Here is a 27157-nt window from a genome sequence, read left to right as displayed (position 1 = left end):
AGTCACATAAAACATGAAGAACTTTAATTTTTGTAACTGCATTAAAGCAGAACACATAACATGTCTTTTCAAGGCAGAATTACCAAAACCAAATTCATCTCACATGGAGAACAGCAGCTGATAAATAGTGTGAGTTGAACTAAAGAAAACAAGAAGCTGTAACTAGTTATTAGGGACATAGAGGCAACACAGTTGATTATTTAAATAAAAGGTATCAGGTATCAAATCACATACATAAAAATACTAGAAAATTACACTGGCCATGATTTATTACAGAACTCTCATATTTCTGAGACTTTCATATATGTAACACAAAACTTAATAATCTCTTTTGACCATTGTACCTTATGCTTAATAGAAATGACATGCTAGTTGTGCACAGCTTGCCTGGTGCTACTTAACACAAGTGAACACACAACCCAGCCCGCAAGGCATCCCAATGTTCCACAGAAAACAACTAAACAGAGGGGGGGGGGGGGGGGGAAAGGAAAAGCAGATGAAATTCACAAGTTATGGTGTACCAACACCCTGTAGTATCAAAGTACATGCCAAAGAGATCTGTGAAATATAATTTTAAGAACATTACACAAGAGGTAGAAGTGAGATTTTCGTAGCGTTCATTCAAACATCCACAGTTGTTTTACAGAAATACTTAAACAAGCCTAAACTGATTAATGGTTAAAATCTAGTATAATCAGCCATTGACTTTTTGTTTTTTAAGCTAAATTATACTTTCACATATTTCTGTTGGGCCTACTGAATGGATCAACTCACAAAATCCTCCTTCAGTTAATATCTCACTAGCCATGTAAAATTTGCCATTTTAAGCGTATGAGTTTGACCAACAAACATGTAAAAGAGATACTTCAGACAGCAAATAGTATATTAAAATAGAGACACTATTAATATTTGTATATCTGTCATAAAAAATAAAAGGAAACTTATTTTTCCCATATGTATTGGAAATAGCCTAATTCTGTGAAAAAAACCTATGCTCATTATTACTGTGCATAAACTTTTAAATTGGTTGTATTTTATACAGTAAAAAACATAAAATCATTGCCAGACAAAGACTGCTTTAAGTGGACTCAGATTTATTCTTTCTCTCTAACAAACTTTTTAAACACTATATGCAAATATTTTCCTTTTTAAAACTCATTTGGCAAAAAGGATTTATAGCTCCAGTTCCTCAATTTTTTAAACAGTTGCTCCTAACCTGATACATTTTCAGTCTGTAACAGCACACAGTACATACATTAAATGCATCTTTTTTTTTTGCACCTTTGATTAAAGTATTGCTAATGACGAAAAATAAGAACCTTCCTTTCTAACTAATAAAATTTATTTGCAACATTCCTATTATTTAAAAAAAAAATTAGAAAGCACTATCTACTACAAATAAGAGATGCCTGGTTTTTATATAATATTCTGCAAAACAAAAAAGTGCTGGTGACTGAGATGGATAAGCTGCACAGGAAATAAATCAAGGTCTTAATATGGTTAAGGTTATATTTCCATTGAAGCAGATCAGGATTAAAAAAGGTGCAAAATTCTCAAAAACCCCGCAAGTTCAATTCAGCCAAAGTTTCTGCAGTAGGTACATTCCTCAGCTTTAAAAGAAAGCAAAATTTATCCTGCTAATTCCAAGTTGTCAGTGTAGTGAGAAACCTTATAAAAAAGGTTAGGAACAGTTCCTTCTGGAGTTTCTTAATATCAAATGTTCAAGGTGAACTGCTAAGCTTCTGTTTACAAAGAGCCTACTTAACTCCAGATACCATGCCAGCAAAGCAACAAAGCCAGACAAAGACAAAAATCTGTTAAAGCTGCTGGCTTCAGTGGAAGCAGGTCTACACCTATCTCTTCAGTAGTCTAACTGCAAACACACCTATTTAAAAATAATAATAAAAATATGTATTTCAAAGTCAACTGCTCTCATGCATATTCATATGCAGTATTCCCTGTTCTTATTCAATATAATCTACAGTTGTGAAGAGTTAAATAATCAGGAACTCAAGTGTTTCCACTTTAATGACTAATAGGAAAAAAAATAATCTATAGAAGACTGTGGCCGCAAAGTAGAATTTAACACTTAGTTTTACAACTATGATCATGTACACTGTCAAAGCAATAAAGATACAAAGTAAAAAAAAAAAAACAAACCCAAGCCCTACTCCTTTGGGTTGCTCCAACATGCAGCACTTTGACATTATGGCTCCCAAGCAGAGAATGGAAAAAAAAAACCACCAACCCAGCTTTCAGCATAGGTAACAATAATACTTTTAAAAGAAATACATATAGGCTTAATGTCTGTCTGTTGCACAATCTTCACAGCATTTAAATGAAAAAAACAACCCAGCTTCCCACAGAATTAGAGCTATGACCCAATATAAAAACGTGTAAGCGAGAGCATCATAGTGAGCAAAGCTAGATGCTGCCACTTAAGGAAGAACAGGTTTTAAAAAAATCACATAGGTCAATGGAAGTTTTATGCTAAGTACTCGTGGCATTTCTCATTTTCTAAGTCCAGAAAAGCCGAGCTTCAATTCTACTTCATCCTCTTCCCTTACAGACAGCAGTTGAGAGGCGAGAGGTGATCTTGATCCAAGAGGGAGGACCATACCCCGTAGGTTTGAACTGGCTGTTCCCAAGCCCTTTTCTAGGCCCTCAAGCCAGTACACGGCTCGATTCCATATGACTAAAACATACAGGGGTGAAAAGGATGGCTACCAGAGCAAGACAAGAACAAGCCAACTCTGCCACGGGCCTCAGCAGTTGAACCCTGACAGCATCTGTGGGCAGCAGACAGGGAAAAGGGAATCGCAGTTTAAGCAACAGACTCCTGCCCCTCAGGCTCACACCCTTCTGACCACTGGAGCCACAAAGAGGAGGGGTCCTGCCCACTGGAAGTAGGGTTTCCCGTGGGTCAGGGTTTCCTTCCTTCTTGTAGCTCCCTCTTTCCTTCTTTATTTCCCTAAACAGAGCGGGAAAAGGCCTGAATAGCAGATCAAACAATCCCAGGAAACCATGCTCACTGTCACTTCTGGAAAAGTGCATGGGAAAGCTTGGAAGCTTTCCATACAGTTTGGGAGTATGTCCACGCTTCTCTGAATAGGTAAGTACCTCAACAAACGTCCCACTCACATAATCTTCTATTATTCATTTACTTCAGCAAAGAAAAAAGACTTCTCATGAAGACTACAGCATCACTTTGCAAGCTGTAAGGCAGATTCCAAATTATTTGTATCCAGGTACAGACAACAAGACTAGTAGTGGTGGTAAATACCAGGAGCAAAGAAAAATATTCAGTCTGGGGGAAAAAAAACAACTCAAGCCACAACAGCACACTCTTGAAAAGCCACAGCAAAACAAGCATCACAAACTTAAGACAACCTCCCTGTATGCTGTTCTAATAAAAATAATGAAAAATACCAATGTCTTAGTTTTAGTCTATATAGATACCATCAGAATAATTTCATTGCCAGAAGGACCCTGCAGATACAGAAAAAAGCAGATACCAAACCTAAAATCAAGAAAAAGAAGTTCTTACTCTGATGCTGACGTCTTCTGGGAATCAGTAAGGTTGAACCATCAGAAGCCTCCAGTTATTTATACAGAAATAACTAATTCTTAAATCTATGTTGTATTGGACTATCAAATTGGGGGTTTAAAGCATTAAAGATTCACGGCCAACTATTAAGACATACACCCTGATAATAATCTTGACTGCAGAAGGGACTCAAGTATCTTGTTTTCTTTAAGCTGGAACAATCTAGTACTGCTACCATTACCAGCTATAACTCTGCTGTCATCGTCACCTCATTCAAAAATGTAAACTGCATAAATCAAACCAGAAAATAAATAAAAGAATGAATCTCAACAAAGCTGGGGGTGGGGGATGGTGGGAATAAACTTAATTTTACCTGATTGTTCCACAAGTTGGGGTGGGGTGACGTTTTTCAAAAATCAAACCTAACTCCAACCCAAAACCACCTCTCTGGTGTAGCTGTCACCTAATACCTTGCCTCTGCTTCCACTGAAGTCAGTAAAATGTGAATACAATTAGTCCCTAAAACTAGAAATGTTATACTTACACTTATTCATACCAAAAATTTAGTGCAATACTTAAAAGGTTTGCACACTGTTGCTAAATTAAACACCAGTCAGCTAAAAAAACAATTCATGAGTGTAACAGAGCTGCTGCAACTCCAGGTGATTATTTTACAAAATACAGTGTTTTTTCCCCTGAAATATAAAAGGGTGTGCAATAAAGCAACAGAACTGAAGCACTCTGAAAGGACTTTTGTTTTTATAGGTCTAATGCTGCCCATAATCAAATTTTTTTCAAGAAATGGGCACAAAATTGCTTTGATACGAAGACCCCGAGATAACAGAGCAAGGCAAAATGAAATGTGAGCACATGCTGGTCGCATTTGTAGGGCACGACAAGGAAAACCTGACACTAACACATCTGACCTGTGGCGACTCTCCACAGTCACGGTGCTTTATGCTTGTTAAAGAGCCCATAAACGGGACAGCCCGACAGTATGCGAGAACGACATGAACGGCGTATGCCAACTGTTGGCTACAGGCAAATGCAGCCACACTGTAACCCTTTTTAAATGCATTTTTAAACTGCAATTGAAAACAGAAGTGAGCATACAGCTATTTATCATTTTTGAAAAATGAGACTGTTAAAGGCACATTGACTATATTAGGAACCAATTAAGACCACATTCCTTCACAACAATAATTAACACACGAGCAATACAATAAGGACCTACTACGCTCCATACATTCACCACTACAAAACAATCCTGCAGGACTACAATTGTTCTGTAAACAGAAAAGCTGATCAAGACTTTCAAATTCTGATTTCCCGTCAACACAGTAATCATAATTAAAAACCTAAATTATTCAGTAACTGAAATACTGCAGACCACATTTTAAACTGTGGAGTATAGTTAATTAGTTCCACAAACACAAATTTAGCCTTCTTAAATTAGTTTGTGCAGATAAATTGCACATTAGATAAACCGCACACAGAGGAAACATTCACACTAAAATAACTCTCTCCACTACCTGTTGTTTAGGCTAAGGCTGAAAAATATTCTTTTAAGTTGAATTCACTTTCTTTAGGGAAAAAAACCCACAGTCTTGCTATGCTAAGATTCTGATTTCTATTGACTCTTGCTTTTAAACTTTATTCAGTGGATTACAATGAGGCTTGCGTAACATTTTTCTACAAAGTTATGCAGCTACTGCCTCATTACAGTTAATGACAGTACTATTGAGACTACATCTGCTCTAGAAACATCCACAGATCCAAAACTACAGAACTGCATTTGGAACATTTTGCAAAGTACGTACATGGAAACAATTACATATTTATCCACAAAATGTCAAATTCAACATCAAACACTATGGAACATAAAAATTTCATTTTCATCTTTCAAACTTTGCTTATATCCCCAACTTAATTCACTTTTAAAATAAGAGCTGCTCTCCCAAACCATTCATTAATATACTGATACCCAAGAACCTTTGTTGGTTATTAGTACACGTTAAGAGATCATGTAACAGTAAGACAGTTGTTAAAGCATTATTTATAAGTGCCCTAAGAACAAAACTTGAATTACTTAATATTTTCTAATTCTCGCCCTGAACATTCACACCGATACATAACACTCCGATTGTCTAAGCCACAGAATGGAGACTAGTTAACAGCAATTAAATATATTAAATCTTCCATGCGAAAAATTAATCATTTAAACAGCTTTGGTAACCTAGTATATAATTAGCTTTGTGTAAATATTTTGCAAACATCCCTTCCCCAAAAAAATCCCTATATACCATGTGTATATTTATATAATAATATACATATTTCCTGAGTAAATCATTAAATCTGATTATTTGGAAGATTTGGCAAAATATCCAACTTTACATTACTAAAATAGAATTTTAAATAAACATTCAATGAACACGTTAAAAAAAATATGGAATGTTACTGAAAATTATAGTACCATGAACTTACGTTAATAACAAATCATAAGTTTTAATTAAGTTACATACTATGTTATATAGTTACTGGATTTTAACCCACTGAGGAATCAATAAATCTAATTTCTAATCCTGAGTGACAATTTTGTATCACCTGCTAATGTGTACTTCAATGCAGTACTTACTGCAAATCTAAAAAACCCTTTTTTTCCTTTTTTTTTTTTAATGGAAAATTTTAAATGGACTATGCTATAGAAAAGCTCGGTTTACATTGGTTTAGCTCGAAACTGAATTGGCAGCACAACTGCTGAAGCATCTCACAAAACCAACATTAAACACCGATTATTCTTGTCAAACTGTGAGCAATAACCTGAACGACCTGACTCCCTGCTACAAAAACAACACAGGAGTATGGTTTGTTCTGTACAGTGATGGGATACAAACTACTGAATTGATCACTTTGGCACTTAAAAAACCTACATAATGGTGGAAAAAACCCCCCTGAACAATTGTGAAATATGTTTCAAATGCATTTTAAGTATGCTAAACTGTATCATTAACCAAAAAAAAAGGAGAATTAAGTTCTACCACACACTGGTTTCTCAGGTCATGGCTTGACTCATAGCTGATACATAGCTGTGAATAAGCACACAAGGAAATGCTCAGCTATTATTTAGTTCCCCTTAATAATAAAATTCTTATGTAGCAGACATTGCAATACCAGCAATATTAAAATTGCATTAACACTATTACAAGATGTGTCTCTCAACACCAGAATCACAGTAATAGAATTGCAGCACTGATCAATCATGTTAACCCTTTCGCTTTTTTATAACCTGTCAAAACCACCTTCCATGGTACTGTGCAGGACACTTAGCCCTTCCTTCCCCATCCTCAGCCTTCTGCCTCCATTTTGTGATCATTATTATTATTATTATTATTATTTGCTATTACTCCAGAATCCTCACAGGTTCCTCAGGTTTTTCTTTTTTGCTTCCTTTGTTTTCATGCTCCATGCTGCTTTTTTCTTGTGTGCTTCTGTTCGGAGGACAAAGCTCTTGCAATGCCCTTTCAACAACAACTTGTTTTACGGGACCGCTTGAAGAATTTTTTGGCAACGTCATCTGTAACGCACACCATAAAGCGGTACGAGCCTTGCGCGTGGAAGCAGCCAAATCTCTAATGGCAGCTGCCAGAGCCAGAATATCTACAACAGAAAAACACATTTTAGGTTAAACTAGCATAAAAGCCTGGTAAGATTAATACATTAAAAAAAATTCTGTAAATTAGTTCATCTCACCAGAGGCATGCAAAGTGTGCTCAAGAAAAAGCTAACATTGCACCACAGTACTGCATTCGTTGAATTCCACCAGCTTGTATTCTTCTCTTGCAAATGATAGCTGTAACATCTCACACTAATAGCAATCATAATTATATCCAAAACTCAGTGGCATAATTATCACACCTACCATACAATAATTAAGTCTATTTAATTAATGTTATCAGAGAGGACTGTCTACAATGATACTCACAAGTATGACTGGTAAAACTACCTACTCAGATCTAGCCAGATGAGCCTAACACAATCATTTTTTCATCCTCTGCCTTCCTAGCAGTGGCACTGACACCTCCCAGCCTCACAGTGAGAAAAGGCTCACTGCCACCCTTTGGATACATGATCACCATCAGCAGAACTCAAAGAAACATGTCTTTCACAGTGAAAAACAGACTAAAGGCTTTTCTAGATGCGATTTAGATCATGCTTAGACACCCAACAGCAGCACAGCCCTTCAGAAACATAACTACGCTGCAGAGGTTACCATTAACCGTAAAAGACTAATTGCAAATTTTCTAACTACAAGTGTAGTACAGGATGGTTCAAATAATGATTCCATATACCTTTACTATAAAGCATTAGCAAAAACAGATTTGGCGATTTTTTTATTTATTTTGGGTTTAGTACGATGACTCCTTGCTTCCTGACTTATGCTTGGGGCTAATATCACATCACACAATTTTATGATTCATTTTAGAAGTTGGTTTGCATATAGGACTATTACTTTTAAGGATATGACATCATGCTTGACGCGTAAGTTGTGAAAGCAAAACATTCTGACTCTCTTTACAGTTTATCTTTCCCTTCTTAGAAGGAAGAACTATCCCATACACATTGCTAGAAGTCAATGGATCCACACTGACATCTTCACTGCAGCAACAGAGAATAAGACAATATAGGACAGTGCTGAGTAAGGATCCAAAAGAGGATGGGCGTGAGGCAGGGGAAGTCCATTCCTCCTTTAAAAAATCACAAAAATTTTCTGAGATGCAGGTACTTTCTGACGAAGGATACAAACTTTACCTCCAGACCCCAAATTCTATATCAGCTATATGATCATTATACTGAATAGCAAGTTATCACTTACACAATGCTATTGGAAGGGAATGCAATCTGTCCTACTTTTGCCTTGCATTTACTGAAGTACATACTGCTGCTGTAAATTATTCTGGCTTTACTTCAATAGAAGTTGGGAATCATGAAATGTAATTTCTGGTTGTTTTAGATAAGGTAGACACACAGAGTCATTAACACAGCATCAACACATTTGGTTTTTTACTTTATAAGCTGAAGTGAAAAGAAAGACTACAATACCACTAAAAAAAAAGCAATTCAACTTGTTTAAAAACCAGTACATTTTTACTTTTAGGACTACTCATGGTCATATTATACCACTGAACAGTTTTTACAGTTCTCTTTTAGTCAAGAGGAAAATGTTTCAAAGTGTTTAAACTAGCAACAGAAAAAAAAGAAAGGAAAAAAGAGCTCAAAGGTTTTTTTGCTAAGGTTACAATAATCACTGCATATCTCAAATGGCATATTTTCCCAATTAAATCTTTGACAAAGCTTTTAAAACTACAGGAATGGAAAGCAGTTACCTTTCTCATTACTATAGCGTGGTGCTCCTTGTCTCTGTGGATTAGCAGCATTAATAATCTCATCCTTACGCCTTGCCTGTGTTACATGAATAGCTTCCATATGGTGTTCCAACGTAGTGGGTATGTTAACATGCACAGGGGTACCACGAAGCCTTTCCATTTTTCCTATTAATGTGAGCACCTGCCAGATACATTGAAAAAACCAAAATGGCTAAGCATTTATGAGCCTCCATTAAACAAACTTAAAACCAAAAAGAAATGCAGGAATTATAGCTCTAGAAGGCATACCCTGGCTTGTTCTCGTAACTGGTCGACAATCAAACGATCAACACGGGATGGGTTAGCAGGAAGTCGGGGGACAGGAGTGTTATTTGAGCTAGACATGCGCTTTCCTGGAAAGTTTCTTGCAAGGTCAGCTTCAGTCTGAAAGGGAAAAATATAGCCATTGTAAGTGTTTGAAATAAGTACAATCCACATTTTTAGGTCTGTTTAGACTTTTCAAATACATGACAAGTGCAATTCCTCTCTTTACTTCTGACTGCATTTACAGAAAAACGTTTCCAAATACCTGTCTAGATGTACTGCCAGCTGTTGTAAGAATAAGAATAGTCCTCTAATTCAGCTCCACCTCAGCATTTAATGCTTAGCTGCAGCTTTTAGAACAAAAGCTGTGCAACTTTAACTGATCTTGGACATAGATCTAGCAAAGAAATTTTTGTAAAGTACCCCAGAAATTTAAATTGTATGCCTCACACTGCATCTCTCAAATGTCACACATTATAATTACTAAAAAAAACCAACACCAGCTTAAGTTGTATCTGAAGTGCATCAGGATTAAGCCAGATCTAACATAAACTGGTATCAGCTCTTAAGTCATTAACACAGCTGCCAAACTCCCCATTGAGAAAGGAACTGGCCAAACCAATATACAACTCAGGCAGTGAGTAACCAAATATCACCAAACCTCTTTTTGGACAGGAACTTCTTACACTTGGAGTAAAAAAGACACAACTAGCAGCTCATTCTCGATCTTGTTCCTTCTTCAGCATACAATGGACTTAGGAGAGAAAGATTAGGTACTGCATGGCCATTCAAAGCAAGGTTAAGTCCACATTCACACTGAAAATATGTGAAGTCCTTTCTTTTCTGGTTTAATGACACATCCATATTAGTCTCTGCCCTCACCTAACATGAATTACAAGAGCCGACTCCACTGCCGTTTGAGAGACATTCAGAAAAAGAAATGGATAAAGAAAGGGTCATGAATTCATATAAAGACAGGTATTTAAGAATCACAACTAATAAGCAATTCACATTGCTTATCATCTATATCCACATTTAATATTGCAGGAAATTCCAAACAGACAATTTGTAGAATTTTTAAAAATGTGAGATCACTGGAAAAGTGATATTTATAGAAGGAAACAGGTAAGCTCACCATCACCATGAACTCCAAAGCAGTGCCAACGAACAGGTTTCCAAGAGCTGAAAGGACTAATTAGACAAGCTGGACAGAATTAAATGCAAGTTCTGCTGGGGGAAGTTTCTGTCTATGCTCATAGGGTAAGAACATCAAAAGGGTGAGAATGTCAAAAGGAAGTCCCTTCCTACATACATATATACAGGTGAGCAATAGCATTCTCCCAGACTGTACTTACAAACACAGTCCAGGCACACTCTTGTCAGGCAGTATGGAAGCCATTTCCTTTTGAGGAATAAGTATTTTGGTTGTGGGAATGTGAGTCACACTATGGTAGATAGCTTGTGGGACCAAGAATAGTTTATATCCTTAAAGCTGTCTGCAGGTATAGCCTGCAACTACAAAAAAGGGACTGAGAAAGTCTGAGTAGATCACTAGGAAAAAACTGGACCAATTAGAATGGACCAGATCAAGTTACTCAAATCCCTTTCATTATTAAGAACACGATATAAGGATATGCAATCCTCCTTTAAAGAGAAAAACACAAAACCTAAATATTATGAGACAAAAACTATGACTCAGTCTTCCCAAATGACTTTGACCCAAATCAGACATGAACAGATTTGGAACAGCTGTCTTTGCCACAACAGAAAGCAGAAGAGTTTCTGAAAACATTGCTGTCTCAGACACACTGGCGCAAAAATCATCATCACTCTTTCTCACTTGTAGAGAATTTCTAGAATACTAGACAGGCAGAAAGGAGCCTTGTTTAAAGGCATCGGTGAGCAAGCAATACAGGCAGCCCTATTTACATTTCCAAAAGTCTATTAGCAAAGTCTCATAACTGATGCTGAAAAGGTGAAGGTGCTCTCCAGAGATCCAGTCTGGTCAGATACCCATCTCTTTATCCAACAACCAGGTGCATTCTCCAACACAGAAGCAGTAAAGAGGCACTCAGTGTATAATTAAGACCATGGATTATTGATAATACAGCTTCCAAAACCTAGCATGGAGTTCAGAAATTTGACTCCTCTTGGGTCAGCATTTCCTGCTCCTTTTGAGTGCAGAGCTTTCACGCCCAAGGGTAAGCTCCCTCTGCCAATAGTTCTTCGCAAAAGAGTCTGAGGCAGGAAAGTGACTGTAACAAGAAGAGGATAAATGGAAACTTCCTTTGGGAGAAGTCATAGAATCGGAAGATCATTTAGGTTGAAAAAGACCTTTAAGATCATTGAGTCCAACTGTAAATCTAATACTGCCAAGTCCACCACTGAACCATGTCCCTAAGCGCCTTTTAAATACCTCCAGGGATGGTGACTCAACCACTTCCCTCGGCAGCCTGTTCCAGCGCTTGACCACCCTTTTGGTGAAGAAATTCATCCTAATATCCAACTGCAGACATTCAAAACACTGTAGGTTTTCTCTACAGCCATGTACAGTGTGCCCAGGATTACTTTTATTTTTACTAAATCAAAGATTTAGTAAAACAAGAGACAAAAAGATAAGGGAAAGACACCACAATATCACTGACAGGAGAAAAAAAAAACAACACAAAAACCCCAAAACAAACAAAAAGAACCCACACCACAGAAGTTTCTCTCCTTAAATGACTGTGCAGGGAAAAGCAGAGCCTGGGTTTATAATACTTGAGTTAAAGACTTAATTGGAGGGAATGAGTATGGGACAAGAAAAGGAAAGAGATCCATCTAATTAAACTGTGCAATATGAGGTGCATAAAATGCCAGTACTTTAAGAACATCCTGTGGCAGTGAGGGCCCTGCAATATCATCATATATGGCTGGTGGCTCTAGAGCCATAACAGAGGACTACCGTGTTAATAATGACTATCTCATGATCTTTCATTAACCATATAAACGAAAAACATCCAAGCTAAAGACAATTCAGTGCTTTGGCCAGTAACATCATTATGACATTTGCTGTAGCAAATATTGTGGGTTAACAGAGAGAAATGTTGTGTTAGCAGCCCTAAGGAGAAAAGACTTAGAAATTGAAGCTCAAAGCAGCACACAATCTAAAACCAGTCATGCCATAGTCAAAGCAGATGATGTAGTTTTAAAATACCTAGAACACTAACAACATGACAACAGAACTCTTGCCTCCTCAAAACAAGTGACAGCCCAGAGTATCTACTCTCTATATATCTATAAATTATTTATATTGCTATATACATATAATTTACTTTATAGATATATAAATTGTTTCATGCAATCACCTGCTTTGACAGGAAGTTATTGTCAGTTGTGTTTTACCTTCTTTCTCTCTTTCTCCAAAGCTCTCCACTGCTCATAACACTCCTCCAGTCGGATATGAAGCTCATTAGCAGGCCCACTGCGATTTCTTGGAGGTCTGTACTTGTTAAATGGTGTTGGAAAGGAAAAGTACGGTGCAGGTATTTCCCCACAAAAGAGATCGTTGATGAAGGGATTCAAGTGGTTAAAGTCATCATAATGAAAAAGATCAACAAGTTCTGAAAATGGAAATGGTGACGGAGGAAAACTGAAATTATTTGCTGATGAAAACAGGTGGTGATTAAATGAAGGAAAGCTGGGATTTTGCTTAAAATCAGACATTAATTGGAAAGAAGGAATAAAAGAAGAATTGATGAAATCTGACATGCTACCACCATTCTGCTCGTGTTTTTTTCGGAACATGTTGAACTGCTGACGGTTTGGGGCTGTATATCCAAAATGAGGAATCCAATTCTTTTTACCTCTTCTATCATCTTTATTACTATTTTCTTGGGTCTGCTTTTTTGGAAATCTGTGGCACTTCTCAGGGTCTTCACCTGCAGCATTCTGCTGCGTTAACCAGTCAGATGAAAAATTGATGGGGAATTTACGGTATTGCCCCTCCTTACTAGTCAATGAATCATGCTGTGATCGCCCAATGGGTTTCATTTGCTTCTGATTTTCTGAGTTGAAATTAGAAACTACCAAATTATTAGAAACACCATTTGATATTTGCAACCTTCCATCTTTCCTTGAAGGGAGGGCAGGTAAGATCTTTGAGTAGTAAGAGGACTGTGTTATAGACTGATGGGTGGGAGAACCACCAGACATGGTTGAAACCCCTGAAGAAGACTGTGGACTTGCTACCACTTGCTTTTCATACGTAGTATCTGATGTAGCGGTCAGACTTGCAGTTTTCCCATCCAGCCACGTACGTCCATGGTACAATGAGTAACTTCCATTTTGCATAACATTTTTTACAGATAAATCATATTCAGATACTTTATGAGAGCATTCTTTAGGACTAATATGAATCTTCAATTCATTATTATTAAAAGCATCTCCCAAAGTAAACCTACGATGACCATTTTGCACGTGGGTTTCCTGTGGTTTTCTGTTTGTCCCTCCAGAATAATTATTTTCTTTAAGGGGTTGGTTGAAAAAATATAGCGATGGATGAACAGGCGACTGCAATTTATGAGGACCTGTAAAGCTTTCATACCTTTTAGAAAACAAGTGGTTGTCCTGGGGGCCTTTATCCCAGAAGTCATCAACAGGCTGATTGGAAAGACCAGGGGAATACTTTGTTTGATCTTGAGCATAATTTTTCAGAGCCTTGCCTCTTGCCCTTTCACTTTTCCAGTACTCTTTCTGAATGCTAGTGCCTTCCTTCATTCTGTTCTGAGAAGAAAAAGTGCTAAAACTGGAACCGATTTTTTCATAGTCTCCATTTAACCTCATGTGGTCATAACTGCACAAATGCTGATTATAGTCTACATTTTGAAATGAAAACCCTTCTTGGTGAACTGTATTATTATTTTGCAAAGAAGAATTTTCAGGATAACTGTTCTGCAGAATATTATCAGGCAGAGTGCAAGGGCCAGATGGAGAAAGCCAAGACTCTATAAGATGAAGATCTTCCAAACCTCTGTGTAATATCGCCACATCATGAGACTTTTGCAAGTGTTCCTGATAGTAGTTCTGTGTGCCTACCAGGTTGGAAAAATCCTTACTTTCAACAGAGTGCTTAGATGAGAGCCCTGAGAATTCACCATTGCTTCTAAGATCAGGTGCCCACATAGGTGGAAACAATCTTGAAAGAGAATTCCTGTAACAAAGTTAAACAAACCTCCAGTAATCATTTAAAACATTCCTTACATTAAATCAGTTAATGTGTGTGGGAATAATCATGATACATTTCCCCCTGTTACATTCTTTGCTAACCATATACAGCTCTCCTCCAAAATATAAGGCAGGGTGGGGATATTCCCACTGCAGTTGAGTAAATGCTATGTAAAATCTGACTACCAATACTACTCTCTAATGTTTATAATATGTATATTTGGAACTGCAGAGTTTATTTGGATTTTAGATTCTACTGTATTCAGTCAACTCCCTACTGGTTAAAATGAGATCTCTTCCCCCTATCCCCCAAATGCTGTAGACTGATGGAAGACTTTAGAAAATGTGTATTTCTAACAGTTTGTCGGTTGGATTTTTTACTAGCTATTGAAGAAAAACACTTCTACATTTCAAGCGGATTTATAAGACCTTTGTTATTCAACTTCATGAAATAAGTCGAAATGTGTATCATATCTGTGTGACAAAGGATGTAAAAACCAACATGTAACATACGAAAACACAAACAAGCTTACCAATCTGTAACTGGTTCTGGCTTGCTTGGCTCCTCTAAAATGCTTGACACTAGCCCAAACATATCAGGGCCGCTGCCAGAATAAGAAAGATTTATTGGTGCTCTGAAAAAAAAAAAAACCCAGCAAAAGAGCCTAGATAAATACAAGTCTTTTTCTCCTAGACAAAACAGGCAAAAGGAAAAGTAAAGCATTACACCTTTGATTTATTTTAGCAGCATCTGCTAAGTGTTCTGAATTTAAGGTATCCTCAGCACCCACAAAAATTCTCTTCCTACATTCACGATTTCTATAGCCTAGTAGAATTAAAACAATTTTCCTAACTTCTGGCTTCACCAGACACTTCTCAAGCGGTTATGTGAAGAGACAGGAGCAGCAAAGATTCTTCACTCTTTTCAGTCAACATAACTATTTTATAGACATTTCTTCAAATCTTGACTTCTCCTTTAGAGGACAAATATGATCAATCTTCTCAAAATTTTGAGGATTCCGATTTATCTACTTCCATAATTCAAGAACTTTTATTTTAATCAAAAATAACAAAAATATACTTAAGTTGACTTTTTAATCCCCATTTAGAAAGGAGTTGGTCAAAACTTGATTAAATATTCCTGATAAATACCAAAGGTGTTTAACCATTATTAGTCTTACACAAGCCCAACTTTAATCTTTTACTTCAGGTGCAAAACAAGATCTTTACAGAGCTGTCTGTAACGACACCTAACTCTTACTGAGAAGCTAATTAAAACGTAACACTTAAGATCTCCTTCCTTCTAACACACATTGTTTTGCTTCAATAAATTTCACTCATCATCCTATTATCATTCAGCTGATTCATTTCTGTGTCCCTAAAGATCTCTGTCTTCCCTGCTGTCAGCTTATCCAAACAACTACATCATCTGCTAATGCTGCCACATAATTACTCAGGCTGATTTTGCCAATTAACAAAGACTATAAAACATGGGATAAACTATTAAGACTATCACCTTGTTAATCTCTTGTCACAATGAAAATTAGCCACTTACGTTTTGCTGGGTTTAAGACCTCACCACATTTTGACTTCTAACTACCTCTACCATTTACTTTATGACCATTCAGTCTCCTCTGTAATCAATCTGGTCTATGTGGTTTTGTTTCAGAGAAACGCAAGTGCAAAGATTCTTTAACATGTTTTATGAATGTAGAACTGTCACGGATATCTGATAACCGGATCTCTTCTGTGTCTGTCAGATGGCACACTTTTTACTTTTTTTTTTTCCAAGATGCCTATTAACTTCCAATTGTTGCAACCAACTGGAGAGCATAGATGAAATTTGCATCTAAATGATGATTTTCAGCAATGGACAGGTTCATTTACAATGTGGCATGGAAATTAAAAAAAATAAATTGCTGGCATTCAGTTTTCTCAAGTCCAAGGTAGGCAGTTATCCTTTCTGGCTTGGTACAAGAAAACATCTGCTGTAAATTCCCTCAATTTTGCAGCATCCAGGAATCAAATCTTTAGCTCCTACTGCAATAAGACAACAAACTACCTACCAAGTCAGAGCAACACAAAAAGAATCCATGAAAATAACCAGCACACAGGAAAGGTAAAACCATACCAAACTGCTTGCAACTATACCACACAGAATACAGATGTCCAGCCTGACACCAAGTCTGCGGCAGTGAGCAACCTGCCCCTGCAGACAGAGAAAGAGCAAGAAACAGGACAAAAGAACCAAGACCTACAGCTCCTCAGCAAAACTTTCAAGGCACTGGTGGGAGAAGGACAGCTGCAGATGGAAAAGCAACAGATGAATGGAAATGGTACCTTTGCTGCATCTGTGTGCTGTTCAGGCTTTTGCGATTAGCCCTAGAACCAAAGCTAGGGACATGTACATAGCCTCTGAGGATGCAAATTAGATGGAACTATTGTCTTCCCTTGGGGACATACTGCATTTAAGAATATGCCTGACTTCTTTGAAGGTGTCAATAACTTCATCCAACCTAGTGCTGAACACGGAGGGATTTTCAAATGGACATGTCTCAAGAGAAGTTCATGGCACCAGGATATCAGTCTATTGAAAGGCCTATGCATAGGTTTGAGGTTCTGGGGCTCCTAGGATTGATTGTGAAATAATTTCAATGGCCAAACATTTGAGAATTAAAAGGACAAAAGCATAAGCGAAATTATGCTGCAAAGAAATCTCCAATGATGGATCAGTTGGTCTCATGAAGCAGCTTAGAGGAACTAAAATGATACAGGCGCACTGCACCTAATACAGTTAGGCACCAAGTACCCTAAAATATTACAAGAAAAAAACCCTTAAAGTTTATTTAACCTCAAGGTATACTGCATATCTGCAGTGTCAGAATGGGTGTAGACATGGATTTTCATTAACAGACAAGTACCGCACTTGTGGTAAAAAATACTGCTTTTTTTTTTAATAAAAAAAAAGCTATTTTGCAATAATCTGAAAGTTGCTTTTAAGAACAGATTATATATTATATTTAGTGGATTGCCACTCAGAGCTGAAATTTAGAATTACAGTTAATACTAACGCTATTTATTAAAAAAAAATAATTAAAATAAACATCTCCGTAACACTACCCAGGGAAGACTAGCAAAAAAGATAAAATAACGGTAGCTTCTTTGCAATGCATGTGTCTTCCTTAACTGTTACCTTTTGGCATCTTGTGAACCAGTGGACTCCCCTTTCTCCCCACCACAAACTTCCTCTTTCTTATTAGGCAAGTGATTAAAAAAATGCAGTGAGGTTGATATTAGAAACACTAACAGCATCATCATAGTGTCAAAAGCTGCTATGCCAGTCTGTACCAACCCATCTCGCCCGCCCCCGCCCCCCGCCCCCCCCCCCCCCCCCCCAGACAAGCAATATTACGTTACCAGGACTTGGCACCAAGATGAAAAAAAAAACGAGTGGGAAGCCTAATAAGAAATCATTTTTTACACATTTATCAGGCTGGAATAGTTTTAATGTTACAATTTCAATTGCTGTACACAAGCCATAAAATGACCAATATGAAGGAGAGAACCAAATATTTCCATAGGTACCCCCAGTTTCTGTAATCATTCCCTACTCCTTGGTATCATTCATGATTTTATAAAAATCATTCCTCTGCAGAGTGGAATCAAAATCAAAGAGGAGTTTTATTTACTCTCCACTGACATGGAAGCTTTCAAACCCCTGTCCAGCCTTGCTGCCCTTTTCTGTTCCTTTAATAACTTTACTGCATTATTAAGACTGGATGATCAGAAGTGCCTATAAGAGTCCAGACTTGGACAGAGTGGATTTCTCCAGGGGAAAAAACATGTTTCATGATTCAAATAACAAAGACTCTTTGCATTTGTTCAGCATCCAAACTGCAAAATTATTTTTTTTTCTTGAAAATCAAACTTGGAGTGCACTATACCAAGGCCACAATAAGACAGTAGGCTGGCATATTTTCAGGAGCAGCTATATGCACATTTATGCTTTCAGCAGCAGAGGCACCTCTTACACTCTACCTGTATCTAACACTCTCTGTATTGTTCACGTTCCAGGAAATACACTACTTTATCAAGCAGGATAGTTATAAGCCATGGTCCTGAGGGATGAGAGGCATGGAAGGAGAGTGGGTCTTTTTACTTAAGGAATTTTCAGTTACATGTCAGTTTACCATTTCATTCCCCAAATATAGTATTCCTTCCAAATTTTAAAATGTGCTTACACATAAACACACACACATTATACACACACAGACTGCCTACCTTTTTTTACAACTTCTACAGTAACTATCATACAGCAAAGAAAATTTACTGAGTTTCTAGATATCCCATAAACTCTTCCTAAAAAGATCTGGAATCCCATTTGTTCTGCTCCATAATATCAGCATTCCAGAACACCATCATAAGATTATACCAAGAATGCTCATACCGTTTCTTTGTGCAGTCTTGAAAAGATGTTTTTGAGCTAATATCCTCTCCACATGCTGACCAGTCACTACAGAGCTGGGAAGATTCTAGCGGAGGTGGTGTACTAGTAATTGCTCCTAATAACGGGGAAAATAACTGAGTGTCCATTTTTTGTTTCTTGCTATTTACCTATGTTGAAAAGAGAAAGAAACATTTTGAATATTACATGTTTACATAAAAGAGCAGTAAAGGCAATGAAGCAATCCCTTCTTTTTATCTTGAGCTAAGTAATTTTTCAGAAAAAATGTAGCTATGACAAAAGGATACAGTCTAAAACTCATTCCCTCCCCGCCTTCAAGTAGCCCAAATCTGACAAATGTATGCATCTTCGAAAAATAAATAATTAAATAATAAATATTACTTACTCTACAATAATAGGATTTCTCAACAGATCTCACATTGTAGGTGTTTGTGTGTCACGTCCACAAGCTCAGAATCTTCTAGCCTATATGACTGGAAATGCACGTGTCACAGGCATACGCAACCCTTCTGAGAAAACAAAGGGAAGAGCAATTATTCCTGCTATATCCCTAAAAACACAAAATGTTCCAACCAAGAGCCCATGGTAAGCAGGGAGGAACATTTGTAAACTTGACAGAGCAAAGTGTGGATAAGAAAAGTAAACTAAGTACTGGTCCAGAAAGGACTATTATAAATCATTAATTTGAAGAATAAATAATAGGAGATCTAAGCAACGCAGGGAACTGTACCTTCACAAAGTATCTCAGCTAGCAACTGGCACAACAGAACTTGTGATTGACAAAGGTTTAAGCAGAATACAACCTACTTTGAGTTGGAAGGAACCTCTGGGTTGATATAGAACCTGGGTAGATATAGTTCCCCTGCTCAGAACAGACCCTGTTAGATCAGGCTACTCAAAAACTCGTGCACTTGAAGTTTGAGTTTTCCCACCACTTCCTCTATGGGCAAATTTTGAAAATAGTCCGGCCCACCTTCTCTATAACCTCCCACAAGGCAGCTGCACACACCCGTAAGATCTTCCCTTTCTCTTCACCAGGCTGATCTGACACAGCTCGCTCAGTCTCTCCTTGGACATCCCATTCTCCTGCCCACAACCGGTTTAGAAGCCTCCGCAGGACTCACTCCAGTACCCTTCTTGCACCAGGGAGCCCCAAACAGGACAGAGTATCCAGTTGTGGCCTTACAAGGGCAGAACCCAGGGGATGATAGCAGCGCTCAGCCCGGCGGCTACAGTCTTGCTGTGACAGCCCAACATCAGGGCAGCCTTCTCTGCTGCAAGGACACGCTGCTGGTTCATGTACAACTCTACCAGCAGCACTCTTGATCCTTGTTGATTACCTTTCCCAAGTTTTGACTCTAGGAGAAAGACCTCAAGCTTTCTTGGAAAAAAAAAAAAAAAAAACAAAACAAAAAAAACACACACAAAAAAATTCTATAATAAGAGAACTGAACTAGCTGCCCCTTAATTTTCATAAGCAGACATCCGAGTACTTGTTCTGAAAAGAACATTAGGGAGACTTAAAAAAAGAAAAACCCCAAACCCAAAACAACAATCCACAGACCAAAACCCACAAACCAAAAATACCAAAAATGAACCAAAAAAAACCACAAAAAAAACCCTAACAGCAACAACAAAAATCCAAACCCCCCAGAACCCCAGATATATCAGTAGCTGCAAGAGGCCATGGGACTGGAGGCAGACTGAAACTGACTGGAGCATCCAGCCCTGTGCTTTACACCTTCCTGAGGAGGCCAGTAACAAAATTCCGGAGAAGAAATCTCTGCCTTTACAAATACTAATATATTTAATGAATTAAGTTGTCACTACAGTGCCCATAACATACGAACAGTAATGCCTGGGAGAATGGAAAGAAACTGCAGATTAAATGACTGCAGGTTCCAATATATTTACACATAACTAAGATCACTTCTGAGGCCATGAGACAACCTGGAGATTGTTCAACGATCCCCAGCTTCACTTGGATGTGTTAGTCATAAAGGTATTTAACAAAAGCAACAGGTTAAAGAAAAAGTGATGTTGTGCATGTCACTCCTTTAGCAAACCGCTCCTGCTAAGCAGGTTTGTCCGTCTGTCCCAGCCTCATTAGAGACAAGAGATACGGAAGGGTGCTGTGCTAGGAAGTTAAGCAGGAATTTGCAGAGCTGTGGCAGGCGGACACCCTCTGTGTACAAGCTGGCAGCAGGAAGAGTGTGAGAAAAAAAGCATAATTAGGTTACCCTATACATGAACTCTGGATACCTGGCTGCTGAAGACAGAGAACAATGATTTTTTTTTTAGGACTATGAGGATAAAATTAACTTCTGTCACACTGTTCATTATAAATACAGCTGGAATAGGTACAAAACACAGCTACCCCCCCCCCCCCCTCCTTAATCACGATGGTCAAACTAGCCTTGGATCCACCAAATGAAACCATTTGCTAAATCCTTATTGAATAACTGCAGAAAGGTCTCAACCATGTACTTATTAAATTCCTGAAAGGGCTAAAAGAAAAACAACATGAAAGAAAAAATGGTGCTACAGAACAACTGGGTCCTCATACTTAGAAAACATTTAAACTGATCTACTCATCTCCCATTTTATTGCTTCCAAGATAAAAATGGCACTGTCAGTAGGAACTGTATTGGCAGCTCCATGAGACTGGTGCTTACTATTGGAGAAATACCTCTGAAGCCCTAAACAAGCCAACGGAAAATGGAAGGTTTAAGGGAAATTTCCACTGTCTGAATACAGCCTTATGCAGTCAGTCTGTCTAGAGCCATTTGAAAAGCTTTTCATAGCTAGAACTTTTAAAAAGTTATTCATAAACTAAAAGACTAAAAACTTCAACGTTGATCATTTCACTATCTCACACCCCATCCCTTCAAAAAAGAAAATGCTAAATTAATTTTTCTCTCTCCCCTCTTTTCTTGCAAGTAGAACAGCAAAATCCTGCTTACTACAAATCCTCAGCCGGAATCTGGTTTAGTGAAAACTGCCACAGACTCAGCAGAACCCTCCTGGGTCTTGTCTGAGGAAGTAGTAAAGAAATACCTGGCCAAGTGTGCTCCTGCCATGAGCAGGACAGAGCAACCCTTTAGTGAATTTTTTGAATAATAATAAAAAAAAGTTTACACTGAGGGCTTATCACTTCCTATAAACTTGTCTTACACATCCAAACAAATCGCTATTAAATAATTGAATTAGAAGTACCATAACCCTGTAGAGGCTAGATACATATTGTGTAACATTCCGTACAAACACACCATCAATATCTATATCATTAAATACGAGACAAGAACAAATTCCTGGCCCAAAACCTAAATGGCACAACAGTGCTTGCTTGTGTGATACAGATGAACTCTTACCCTACAGAACAGAAGGGTGGTATCTGCTACAAATTACTCCTGAACCACACACAAGCATCATTTTGGAAAGCAGTAGCAAGGCCAAAATTTTGGCCACAATCAGGCAGTATCAACAAGCACAAGCCAATGCTGAAGCCCTGGTCTTGTTTAGTCCACTAGGAAGCAACACAGAGAGAAATTATGCTCTGTGGCTTATATTTATATATAAATATATAAAATACTTGTGCATAGATTAAAAATAGGATCCATAACTACTGGATTTCTCTTTTTATTTTCAGAGCCATTAATCACTGCTAATGTGAGTTATGCAGGACAATGTGACTGAAGATCAGCAGAGGAGGTACTTCATGCACCCTAGATACAGCCTTGTAACTCAGCACTTCCAAAACACTGGAGTCTGGCATTCTATCTAGTTAAACAGAATTTCAAAATAAACTGAGAAACTCTTGTCTGCACTTTACATTTGAACTTTGAAGAAGTTACAGTATAAAAAAAAAAAAAAAAAAAAAAAAAAGGATGAAACAGCGTGTAGTCTCCTAAGCTTGTTTTAGTTTCAAAATTCTTCACTAAATTTCAGATAGTCATAAAATCCATAACTGGCTTTGCAGAGGAAGGACTGCCTGCAGAGGCACAGATGCGTTTTGCTCAGATTTTCGACTTAAAAAAATATAAATAAAAATCAATGAATGAAATTCTGTCTCCAAAAAAATTAGAAATAAATAATAGATCAAAGGACAACCCCTACAGTATTCAGTAGGGCTTTTACTTCATTCTTTCTACCCTGCAAATCATGTGAAAGCCACTGATACCACTAAATTACCTCTCAAAACAACAATAAAAAACTTAACGTACCTAGGTTTTTTTTAGATGTGGTATCTCGATGGATTTTTTTTTCTTTTAAAGCATAACAAGACACAGTTTCTGTTCTTTCCCGTAAAATGGAAATGTGCATATACTAATCTCTCTCCCTGTGTATGAAACTGAACATGCTTTTTTCCAAAGCATCTAACACTGTTACTGAGTCACATCTTATCTTCAAATACATGCAGAGGGCTTTTAACTTCTGCAAGAAGCTCATTACAACTGAGGAACAAGCAAACGGAAGCATTTACCAAAAACACTGCCTATTTTCAAAAGCCTCATGCAGTTCTTTGTATTTAGAAGAAATTCCAAGTTTCTTTTATTTGAGGAGAAATAAAAGAGTAGAACATCAGTATAATGTTAATATTTCAACTATAAACATATACGAAATTAAATAGTATCAAAGCTATTTGGCACTGATACCACTATGTGACATCAGTCCTGCACTCCACGACAAACAGACTCATTTGCTGCCTGGCTCCTTTGTGCTTCTGCTTCATCCAGGCTGCGTGCTAAGGACTTGCTGTTATTCTGTAGGTGGTTTCACTGCTCCAGCAGCAAGGGCAAAGACCTTGAAAAAGGCTGTTACTCTCTCACTCCTCTTCCTGCTATTCTCCCATTCCCCAATGAAGTGTCAAGCTAGCACAGCTGCCAAGCATCAAGAGGCAGACAAAACCTACAAATCTTAGTAAAGGACTTGATAAACAGTAAATTGTATTAGGAACACAGAATCCTGCATGGCAAAGACCTTGGAACAGCTGAGGCTGGAAGGGACCTTTGGACTCAAGGCTCCTACTCAGAGCAGGTTGCTCAGCACCTTGTACAGTCAGGTCTGGAGCATTACCAAGGGTGAACAGGCCAGAAGCTGCACAGAAGTGCCAGTGTGCCCTGCTAGTGCCTTTGGACACAAGTATGAGACTGATTTCCCACAGAGTCACCTTCTTTGGTGAGACTCAAAAACCACCTGGATGCAATTCTGTGCAACCTGCTCCAGGAGAATCTGCTTTAGCAGGGGGTTGGACTAGATGATCTCCAGAGGTCCCTTCCAACCTCAAGAATTCTGTCATTCTGTCTCACCACCACTGCTTGAGTTGGGCCGCTAGGAGACAGAGATCTGTGATGTGAAAATCCTCTGTCCAAGGATTTAACAGTGCTGTGAATACAGCAGAAGACTCATGTATTACTTGTTATTACTAGAAATGTTTTGTTTCCTGTGCTGCCCAGCTAAGCACTGGAAACAGTTCAAGACGGTAACTGTCTATTCTGAGATGGTAATAGCTGCTGACAGAGCAGTGAAGGCTACTCAAGCAGACTGGAAGAAGTTCTCAGGACTTTCATAGAGACTACTACATTACGCCAATTGTATGAAACATTGGCAGTGACGTTATGTATGTCTGGGGTACCTTGCTGAACTGCAGTGTTAGAGGACACAGCCTAAAAAAATTCAACAGGGCTTCACTCTCCTCCTGTTTGGTGGTGACAACAGTCTATGACTTATATCAGATTAACAATTCTCTGAAAGGATATATTATAAGCTACAAAATAATGTAATCAGAGCTAAATATTTTCTTCATTATATAATTAGAATACATTATTTTTATTGGCCTAAAGACCTATCTGACAAAGTTCTTGATCTTCCAAAAAGCATTTGAGCTAGATTAGGAAAAATCTTTTTACAGTCAGTCTTCCCAAAACAGCAGGAACTCTATGCTCCAGAGAATTGCACACAGATGCTTTTTACAAACACCTATCGTAACAACAGTAAATGACAGCACTGCACAGTATTATTACTTCTATACTGAGTTTATTCTTCTCTGACTTCTTGGCAGGATAAATATTTCCTGTTTATTGCTTGTTTTTCTTGGCAAGACAAAGCAAACAAGAAAAAGCACTGTTCGGGGGGGTGGACTTAAGACTTTAATAACTCCTACTTACAGCCATCTTAATCCATAGCACACTGAAACTGGTTAATTCAGTGGTAATTAACTGGTAACCTCAGGATGCACTGCTATTAATTGGCCAAAACTAGTGGGTAAAAAAAAATAAAATTATAACTTGCCTTCTTGGGTTACCTGGGAAACTAACCTGCAGAAGTACAGATGTGACAGGGATATGTAAAAAACTAAAACCAGGGGAGAAAGTAATTTATTCAGGTATCTCTTAATATCAGGGACAAACCCATGAAAATGGCAGATTAGTGGAGACTTTTTTCTAAATCCCAATTTCGTATCATCAAAAAGGTGCGTTACAGCAGCAAAGGGGAATAACTCTTTATCAGCTGTCAAAGAATTAAGAAACTCTTTTCCTGAGAAAGGAATCTGACATCTCAGACAGTTGGGTCAAAATCATATAAAAAAGCACCACTTAAGGTGGGACGGCAGGGAAGAAGCATTACATTTATGGGATGTTTGTTCAATATATGGGTTCTATAGCCCAACTGCTGTTAACACTCATGAGCTAATGGGCCTTTTTGTTTTAAACACTAGCATCTAAATGCATTCATTTAACACAATCAAAGATTCTTTTTGTCCATGGTAATTTTGTGGTAAATCTCACCAATGCCCTTGACAAGAGGCACGCAAAGCCAGACTGAATGAGGAACTGCTGACTCCCATGAACAGAAGTTTACTCCCCTGTACTGACACAGTGAAAGCCGCTCCAGCTGTAATGTAGCATCCTTTTCAGGTGCTGAGGGTTTTGGGTTTTTTTGTTATGTGGTTATCCAATACACGTAGTTAGAAAAACCAACATATGATACAAGTATTTCTGTTTACCTAAGCAACTTCACTTTTTTGACTCACCTGTGACTTGTAATGACCAGGGGTCGCACTTCGTCTGACCATGTCCTTGTTACCAGTATACAAGTTCTCTTCTCTGAAGTATGCAGCATTGCCGTGCAAGCAGAAATTTAGAATCTTACAGACAGACTTAGCCTATTTAAAAGCAATTAAAAAGGAAGAAAAAAAAAGTGCTATAATTATCAGGTCTGCCAAAGTTGTACTTATTACGCATGAAACTCATTCCTAGCTACCCACATTGCTCCCCCCGCCATCTCTCCACATCACACCACCCACAGCTCTTCCAGTACACCTACATCTTACACATTTGCAGAACAGTAACGATGTCGCTTTATTGCTGTGAGATTCCACATGACAGAACAGCTCAGCAGATATGAAAGTTGCTGACCACAGGTCACATGGAGTCCCGGAATGGCTAAGCCAGCTGCACCAAGATGCAAGATGCACCTCAGATCACACAGGCAGAGGCACACTGCCTGACAAAGCTCGTCTCTTCAGCTTTATCCTGTCACACAGACAGATAAATCACGCAAGTCCACATCTATCACACCAGTACATAAGCTCACCCCACGATTCTGCTCAACAGCACACATCTGACACAGAACTGAACATCCATCCCCATCACATCCTCAAGTACCTAGGACTGCACCCATTTAAGGGTTCCACTCCATCTTCAGGCTCATAGCTTCTGCCAACAGCAAAGGCAAGGTTGGCTCCTGTGACACATTGCTATCCAAAACCAGGTGTGATAAAAGCATGTTCCCAAGAGCGCTCTACGTGTAACATGCCGATTCTAAAATCCTGCCCTGTGCTCTCCGCACATCCACTTGAACCCATTACAGTATAACCTCCTACACCTCCCCTATTGAAAAGCAGATTATCAAATTGCTGCTGCCTGTCATGCTCACACTCTGCACACGTGCCATTCCTCCAGATTCAGCCATTTGCATTACATGACACAGCAAAACAATGTCCCAGATTAGCAAGTCAATGCGCTACACAAACGTAAGGCTTCATCTTCACTGACACAAAGCTTTAATAGGTAGAAGCAGCGAATGGGGGAAGGGCTGCCTTTATGATTGATATAAGTAAGGTGAAGCTTTATTATGATAAATTCTTAACAAAGCACCTGCTCCTCTCCTAAAAGTAATAACATGATGCCAGACTATACCCACATCCAGCTGTGGCTGACCTACCCTGACCTGCTGAATGGTAGAACTAAG

The 27157-nt window shown here is 38.2% G+C and overlaps 1 protein-coding gene across 3 annotated transcripts; it reads right to left on the bottom strand.

Moving 5' to 3' along the window:
- Positions 1 to 2: 2 nt before the first annotated feature.
- On the bottom strand, positions 3 to 27157 carry LOC308062358 (meiosis-specific coiled-coil domain-containing protein MEIOC-like). Of its 3 annotated transcripts, XM_080383738.1 has the most exons (9): positions 25938 to 27157; positions 19290 to 19413; positions 18887 to 19053; positions 14973 to 15074; positions 14331 to 14425; positions 12619 to 12836; positions 9220 to 9354; positions 8932 to 9112; positions 3 to 7204 (listed from the first exon to the last, which is right to left on the bottom strand). In XM_080383738.1, exons 3-9 carry the CDS (start codon positions 19030 to 19032, stop codon positions 6948 to 6950), a joined length of 1134 nt encoding a protein of 377 aa, XP_080239864.1. In that variant the 5' UTR covers positions 19033 to 19053; positions 19290 to 19413; positions 25938 to 27157; the 3' UTR covers positions 3 to 6947. The 3 variants fall into 3 exon arrangements, with proteins under 3 accessions (XP_080239864.1, XP_080239862.1, XP_080239863.1); XM_080383736.1 differs by having other exon boundaries at positions 12619 to 14425; XM_080383737.1 differs by lacking the exons at positions 3 to 7204; positions 8932 to 9112 and having other exon boundaries at positions 9229 to 9354; positions 12582 to 14425.

This window comes from Falco punctatus, assembly GCF_963210335.1.
Source record: "Falco punctatus genome assembly, chromosome: 4".
NCBI classification, from domain to species: Eukaryota; Metazoa; Chordata; class Aves; order Falconiformes; family Falconidae; genus Falco; species Falco punctatus.
This window is presented reverse-complemented; position numbering and strand designations above follow the sequence as displayed.

Coding starts and splice junctions, on each gene's coding strand:
- LOC308062358 (XM_080383736.1), bottom strand. CDS start 19,032: ATGGACACTCAGTTATTTTCCCCGTTATTAGGAGCAATTACTAGTACA. Junction 9,355..12,618: donor TGGAGAAAGAGAGAAAGAAG/GTAAAACACAAC, acceptor TTTCCCTTTCAG/ACTGAAGCTGACCTTGCAAG. Junction 7,205..8,931: donor ACGCTATAGTAATGAGAAAG/GTAACTGCTTTC, acceptor TTTCTGTTGTAG/ATATTCTGGCTCTGGCAGCT.